This window comes from Chamaea fasciata, unplaced genomic scaffold, assembly GCF_029207755.1.
Source record: "Chamaea fasciata isolate MVZ Bird 193981 ecotype frontalis unplaced genomic scaffold, bChaFas1.0.hap1 SCAF_5, whole genome shotgun sequence".
Classification (NCBI taxonomy): domain Eukaryota; kingdom Metazoa; phylum Chordata; class Aves; order Passeriformes; family Sylviidae; genus Chamaea; species Chamaea fasciata.
Genome location: NW_027094090.1, coordinates 73,783,779 through 73,791,956, shown reverse-complemented (window position 1 = coordinate 73,791,956; position 8,178 = coordinate 73,783,779). Strand labels below are relative to the sequence as shown.

Below are 8,178 nucleotides of genomic sequence, written 5' to 3'. Positions count from 1 at the left end.
TTCACAGAAATTCCCTAAAGGAAGCTGCAGGCTTTTTGCATTTGTTATGGTTATTTCAAATATCAAAAAAAAAAAAAACAACAAAAAAAAACCAAAAAAAAAAAAAAAAAACCAAAAAAAAAACCAAAAAAAACCCAAAACAAAACAAAACAAAACAAAAAAAAAAAAAAAAAAAAAAAAAAACAAAACAAAAAAAAAACACACAAAAAAACAGAGAAAAGCTACAGGCAACTTACTGGTCTATTATAAGAGGTTTATTATTTACAGAACTATCTAAGGTTCTTTTGCTTTCTTCAGTTCACACAGACAAAGCATTCTGTATTAATGGATTTCTGTTAGATACATGGTAAAACTATGTGAATTTTAAATTGCTAATAACACTCTCTGGTTTAGAATTGAATTTTATTCCAAAGAGGCGAAATACACCCTGAATACAAAAGTGAAATAATTTGGGTTGAAGTAGATGTAAACTTCTATCCCAGATTTAAATTGAGCTGAATGTTTACAAGAATGTGGTTTAGATTGTATCTGTCCTCAGGAGATACAAGATTTTTGGATACCAAGTGTCAGTGCGCAGTGTTCTAGCACTGACTTTGGTGAGAAACTGCAGAACTACAGACAGCTCTGCACAGAGAAACTCTAAGAACAAAGAGAAAATTATTTGAAAATTTTTTTAACCATTTTTTCTCCTTTTTTTTTCTTCTCTCTCTCTCTCTCTCTCTCTCTCTCTCTCTCTCTCCTTCTCTTTTCCCTTGTTTTCTTTTTTCTTTCTCCTCTCCTCTTCTCTCCTCCGGATTTTTTGAAAGCTGGATACCAAAAACCTGGCATCAATTACAAGTTCCAGACCTAATGTCTGTTGCACAATAATAATTTTATTTCTTTACAGTTAGATTTGCAAAAAGAAATCCAAGTTAAAACCTCAAAATATCCCACTGTTTCTGATTACTTCATTTGGTCAGATCACCTGTATACCAGCACTGGTGTATGAAATCTTACAATTGCTTTTCAGGAAAATGGGAATTCAAACTTTATTGGGGTTATGTCCCTTTGGGATTATTTATAGGTTTTTTATTTGGAATTTTTTCATACCAAAAGTTCCATCTGGGTCTCCTTGATATTCCTTGTAGTAATGACAGCTTTGACCAGGCTAGAAGAAACAGAGTGGAGAGTTTAATCATGTGTACCGACAAAGGAATTTGGTGAAAACTCTTATTTTTTACATTACTGATACAGCCTTAGTCATCAGAACTTGCTGGATTTTGAAATGAGGTTCTGTGAATTCCCAATGCCACATAAAATTTAAAAGGAAGGAATGTGTAGGTTATTTTCTGTGAGGCGTAATTTGAAATCTGCCTGCAAATTGTTTTGTTTGGTTTTTTTTGTTTGTTCTGCATGTTAATATTTCATGACAGGCCATGGCTGCTCCTAGTGATGCAGAATATTTCAGTCTGGTTTGGGGCTGGTACTTGATACAGCCATCTGTTCTACAATCATGAGAGGTTCCCTTATTGAAAAAAAAAAAAATAATAATTTTTAACTCTTCAGAGCACCTGTGTTCAGCTGTGTTCTTAATTGTGATACTGTCATTGCTGCTAGCTCTCACAGATTCAGTGTGTGGCTCATGACAAATGGTGTCCTTTCAAGCTTTGGTTTGATTGTACAGGAATCTCAACAATGCTTTTCTTTTAAGCTTGAAAATATCTCCTACAGTAGCCCCTGAAGACTGAAAGGCAGAGAATTCCTTGTGTATTGATGTTTTAAAATCTCATCATTTTTAAGGAAGTGTGACCATTTCTTCTCATTTTTCAGTTTTCTAAGTTAGTAATACCACACTCAGGAAAAGGAAGGCATGATATACACAGGTAGAAATAGACTTATTTGTTGCCACAGTGTCTCTGCAGAGAATTACATTTATCAATACAAGCCTTGTATTTTTATAAACATATCAAATGCTTACATATATAGAAGGTGCAGGAATATGTAATTATACTTCTGTTTGTTTACGTGATTATATTTTTTTTAGATTTATTTTTGTTCAGTGTTAATAATTTATACCCTGAGGCATTTGCAAATACTCCATCCTTGAGAAAGTGACATCTGAGAAGTGATACAGCCTCTTTGTCCATGGGTATGAGAGTCTATTGACAACTACCTTTTTAAAAAAAATCCCAAACAACCAAATAAAACTCAAAACAACCTCATTTAATACAAGAGAAGCAGCAAAAGACAAATGCTGCTTTGGGGAATGGAGATGGAATCAAGCAGTCCAAAAAGGCAGAAGGTCAAACTCCCCTCAAATTCTCGGGTTTATTAAACACCCAGTAGCATGGACTTACCTCCTGGTTTCTGCAAGTCTACCTCAAACTGGAAATGGAGAGGAATCCTTCAAGTACATGAGTGAAATTGGCTAGCAGAGCCCTGCCCCAGGTATTTGCCACTGCTGCAGGCTGCACTAACAGCCTTCCCCACGGGCAGTGGTGCTGGCTATAAATCAGCCCAAGCGGGCCTCACACAAGCCACCATCATCACCTAGAAACCTCACAACAGCACCGGCCAAGCCACTGCTTTGTGTTTTCATAGCCCAAGGTAATTAGTGCCTGGCATCTGTAGCAGAGATAAAATGCCTAACACCGGAGTTTCTGAGATGACACTGCTTTCATTATAGGTTTAATTTTGCAAAGATCATAAAGGCAGATACATCAAAATGCCAAGAAGCCTCTTTTAATTAAAGCCTCTTTTTTTTTTCCTTCTTAAGATTTGCATATGTATTGAGCCATTAAAGAAAAAAGATAAAAGGAACCACAAACACTGTTTATACATAGCCTTTATAACTGCAGCTACTTTGCAGGAGACATAATTTTGACTGGAGCAAGTTATAGTGTGGCTTTGACAGAACTCAAGGCTACTTTGTAGTGCTCCAGAGGCAGTGATTGGTGTTGGGAGGTTTCACCTCCCAGCATAGATTCTGCACCCAGATTTCATGCAGTGCTCTGCAGATGTGACATTCTTATACCCCCACTCCTGTTCACCATGGTTTGGATTACTTGGTTGGCCCAGGTTTGGGGGAAGAAGAACGGATTACAGCTCCCCTCTTCAGTGCTGAAGCTTCCTCTGCTACAGCTTAACACCTATGCTCTGTTTGATTATTTACCATCCGTATAACGTACTTTCATAAAGGTACACATTATGTACCTCCTCTTCAGATTAACAGTGCATTATCCTTGGAACACAGATAGTAGTTGGTAGCAACTGAAAAGCTGCCTCTGTCCAAATCACCAGCATAAATATGCCAGACCTCTCAACCCAGGATTTCACCTCAGAATCTTGGGATTAAGATCTGTATTATTTAGTTGGCAGGACAGCTTTAGGTGAGCTTCACTGTTAATAAGTCTTCTATTTTTTTCCCTATAATAACCCTCCTAACTTTTTCATAACTTTCACTTTGGAGCTGTGCCTCACTGTAGATGCTGTTTGACTTCTCTAGTCCAGGACTAACAGCCAAATAAGTTCAAATAAAATGATCCAAATTTTACAGTGCTTATTCCGGTAAAATTCACTGTTTGTTTTCGTTAGATAAAGATTAAATAAAAAAGCAAACCAGGCCTTTTGGAACTGGCCCCTTTATAGCTGGAAGGAACACTGGAGACATCTAAAAAGATCAGTAAGTGAGAGTTCAGCACACAAGACACTATATTTTCTTTTCCTTTTTAATTTTTTTTCTCATATATTATCTACAAGCACAAGCTTTCATATTTTTAATGTAAAAATGCATACAGATCATTATATATATAAAAATCAACTAGCCTTGTAGCAAACTGCCAGATCCAACTATCCCCAGGTTGGGGACAACCTATCTGGATCCAGGTGCAAACCCAGTGGCTGATCCTCACTTCCATCTGTGGTTGCACCAAACCCCCAGATACGAAGATTCTCAAAGTTCTAGGGAAGTTCTGGGTCCTGATCCAGGTCTTGCAGCACGGGCATGACTAACTCTTCATCAATTGAAGATAAATATTTAAAAAAACTTCATAAGTGACAATCAACTTGTTGCAGGTAACAAGTATCCCTTTCACCTTTCCTCCCTGTTTTTTTGTCCTTCCCATCCTCTCTCCACAGAAATGGAAGCGGGCAGAGGAGAGAAATTTAATGTTAGTGTCACATACATACACTTAAACAGCAGCAGGAGAAACAGAATTTAATCTGTTGATTAGTCTGCTGCAGAAAGGCTACTGAGTGTGGGTTCATGCCGCACTCAGCCTTTTCAATGCTTGGGCAATTTTGGGCTCAATTTGCACATTGTGGAAATATGACAGATTTATACCATATCCAGTAATATGTTGCAACATTGTGAGCAACAGTAAATCAAGTTGCATTTAATATTATGTGATGCATATTAACTGATTATAATACACCATAGTAGAACTGACTTTGAGGGGGAAAAAAAAAATGTGCAATTAAGTAGTTTGTTTTTGTTTTGGAGGAAAGGTCATAAAATAGCAGCCTCCTTTTTGACCAAGTGTTTATCTTGTTTTGCAGTTTCCAAATGCAGTCTTTGCAAAGGAATGTTACTATTTTTATTTTAAGTTTTTTATGTAACAAGGGATGTTTGCACAGCGGAACACTTTATTTTCACCAGGATTTTATAATTTGTCCACACGGATGTTATAAAAGAAGACACAATTTGCTGGAAATATTTTGGAAAGTATGAGGGCTGTAACTTACCCTCTTCTTCCTTTCAACTCTTCTAGTATAAATATGATTCATTATTTTCTCTTGTCATTCATTTATAATCTTTTTTGTATTTTAAATGCAGCTCCAACCTGAACCCAAAGAAAGATTTTTCAGAAAAAAGAACTGTTAAAGTTCTCTAAGTGGGATGAATCAATTGCTTAGCATACCAAAATAAAGACTTGGCTACGTTGCCATGGGATTGCAGGTAAGGATTTTGTTTACTTCATATACATGCACCAGCACCGATTTGAAAGATAACAGAACCTTAGTGCTTTAACTTGCAAATGTTCACTCTGGTTCATAATGTAACTAAATTGCTTGAAAGTTCAGTCTCTAAAGCTAAAGGATTCTGGTTTGTGAATGCTCTTTCACACTTGGATCTACATCTTGGATCTGTAGTTATTCTACATCATTAATGACAAAATCTCTATTTCTCTTTTTTGTGTGTTTTGTTTTTTCTTTTTTATAAAAGCTAATGATGAGTAGTTTGGGAACAAGTGTGTCACAGAGGGCTGCTTCAGGAACCCCCTGCCCAGAAGCACATGGTGATGTTTCCATTGTGTCCAGCTGATGTACAGCAACACACGTGAGCATGAGGACCAAAATATAGACATTGATTCCAGAACAGTGAAATTAGTTTTTACCAACTAGAATAGAAGCAGAGAAAACAAACAACAGCCCAAATAAAATATACATCTGAATGTGATGTTCTTTACTGGTTGGGCAAAAGTGAAATTTTAAAATAATTTACTTTGGTAAAACATCTTCAAGTGAATACTTTTAATAGAAGTCCTAATTTGGAACTTTGTTCACAGGGATATACCGACCTGCCTCTTCAGCCTGTTCCACCACCTGTAATGCTGCCTATAAGTCTACAAAGTGCTAGCCAGTTAGATTTACTCACTTTCCTACATCTGTGGCAAGTTGCATTTGATAGCCTTTTGGAGTTACTTCCTCACAACTAACCACATGAAGTACAGAGCAGTGGAGAATAAAGTTGTAAGTAAATGCTACAAGGGGGCTGTTCCTCAAAGGAGAACACTGCTAATTTGTCAGCCCAGCCCTTGGCTGTGGTTCTACATGTTGACAGTCTGAGCTGCCTAAAGGGATGCTACACCACTGGTGGGAGACCAGCACAATCTGAATGAAAATCTCTCAATCTTGGTTCTTGCATCTTTTAGCAGTTAACAAACCAACTAGACAGCAGGCAAAACTTGGCAGCTGGCTTAAATGAAATGTTGAGGGAGAAGGAAAAATCAGGACACCTTTTATCCCAGGCACGAAAATCTGATAAAATGCGTTTCCGCTTCAATATGCCAGATAAAAGTCACAAAAAACCTGCACTGTTTAAAGCCCCAGTGCTCCAACCAGCATCTGGAACTTTAAACAGCTGAAAATTATGGTCTTTTGATATGGTAGAGGCCATTCAGATCTGATTTATATTTGGGCTTAGACTTTAAATACTTGCCTTTCCAAGGATTCAGTTCTTCTTCGGTATAAAACAGACTAAGAGGAATTACTTGAATTGAAAAAAAAAAAATAAAAAAAAATAGAAAGCAGCTAAAATCTACCCATAGCTAAATCAATAGTAATACGGTTCTTTTTTTTTTTTTTTTCAGTTTGATTTCCAAACACACATATACTCCCATATCCCCAGTCACAATACTACTCTTTGAGGGGGAAATGCTGAAATGCCGTTGGACTAGATTACTGTGTCTGGAGAATTCTGCAGAGGAGCTGGAAGAGCAGCTGAACTTCAGCTCTCTTGAAATGTGTATCTAGCTGGCTAAACACTCCAGGAAATAGACCTTTCCTATATTTTTTGCATACCTGCCTAAGAACATCAACACTCATGGATTTGACAAAAATAACAAGGAAGGAGTGAAAGCATACAATGAGGCAACTTAGAGCTGGTGAAAGTGTCAGGTGAACTTTCTGATTCAACACAGCAGCCTCTACACACGCTCAGTCCTGGAGAACACCAGTTGTGATGGTTGTTGGTGGACTGAGGGCTGAATCTTACTCTTCAATGGCTACTGAGCAGCTGTCTGGCTGGAAATGATGTTTAGGCACTACTGACTTGCAGGGGATTGGAACTAGCCATGTAGAAGCAGAAGATTCTGTCTTGGTTGCCAATCCCCACAATTGTCTAATCCTTTGGAGTTCATTTGGTGGTTTTTTGGTTTTTTCCCTTGGTTGTGTTTTTTTTTTTTTTTGTTCCCCACATTAGCCAGAAGCAATGTGGCTAAATACATTTCAAAACGGGAAAAAAGTATGATTTCGTGTTACTCAAAAAAAGTGATGATGTTCATCTTTTTGGTTTTTTTTTCATTGCGAAGATTTGACCTTTTCTCTTTAAACACACTCTGCTTGCCCCCTCCCTACCCCAAACTAATACTCTCTACAACACTTCTCTGCTCAGGGCAGCTCCTTTTTAGCTGCTGATTTTGGTAAGCATCTTATTAATGGCCTGCTTGACGTGGGTGGTGGAGCTTCGCCTCCGAGTCTTGCCCTGGACCATCTTGCGGCGCCGCACTTCCCGGCAGAGCTCGTAGAAGGCCTCCATGATGTTGCCCTCTCCTGTGCAAGCAGAGCACTCGTAAAAAGCACACGCAAGTTCCGTGGCCAGCTTTTCACCTTCCTCTGTGCTGACTTGCCTGGAGTGATCCAGGTCTGCTTTGTTCCCCACCAGGATCAGGGTGACATTTTTGGGTTTTTTGACTTCATCCAACAAGTTCTTAAGTGGCAGCATTTCCTCGAAGCTGCCTCTGTCCGTGATGTCATAAACCAGCACGAAGCCCTCGCCCCATCGCACATGTCCTTCCTTCTGAATGGCATCCTCCTGTTGGAAAAGACAGAAGAATGCCTTAAGAATTTGATTTATGAAGAAGACAGCAGACCTTCAGAAAGGTGCTGATCCTCCAAAGCCTACAAACGTGTGTGCGTCTGCTTTACTTTATACTTTGCACACATCACTGATGCCTTAAGTTTTAACTTTCATGTTTTTCACATTCTGTGCTGCCTAGGGGTGCAGTTCTGAGCCTCGTATTAAGTGCCAGCCAGCTCTCTTCACAGAGTAGGAAGACAGAACAAATCATTTTCCTCCTGAGAACCAAGGACAACTTTCAGGCCCAAAAGCACACAAAACGGTGGGCTGAAGGGAGAAACAAGAAGGATGGAACCTCACAAACCTGAAGCTGTAATTGGACAATTAAATCCCAATATGCAAATGGCCCACCACTTATAAAAGTGTGAGACCTCGTGACCAGTTGTCCATTTTGTGACCACTCTAAGTCCATCTTGGGTGTAATCCTGGTCAGGCTTCTGTCCTGCCCAAGGTGTACCCTAAAGGCCTTTCAATAAATACCTGCTTTGTTCTTTAGTTCTGTCCAGCCTCTGTTCCAGGTCAGCCTTCCTAAGGCATCATCACATTTTTATCACGTGGCA

General features: G+C 38.7%; 1 protein-coding gene across 3 annotated transcripts in view; it reads right to left on the bottom strand.

Moving 5' to 3' along the window:
• Positions 1-707: 707 nt before the first annotated feature.
• RERG (RAS like estrogen regulated growth inhibitor) overlaps positions 708-8,178 on the bottom strand; it is a 98,710-nt gene continuing 91,239 nt past the window's right edge. For all 3 annotated transcript variants that reach the window (XM_066184463.1, XM_066184465.1, XM_066184464.1), the window contains exon 5: positions 708-7,573. In XM_066184463.1, coding sequence (XP_066040560.1) covers positions 7,166-7,573 — 408 coding nt within the window. In that variant the 3' untranslated portion in view covers positions 708-7,165. The remainder of the gene's footprint in view (positions 7,574-8,178) is intronic.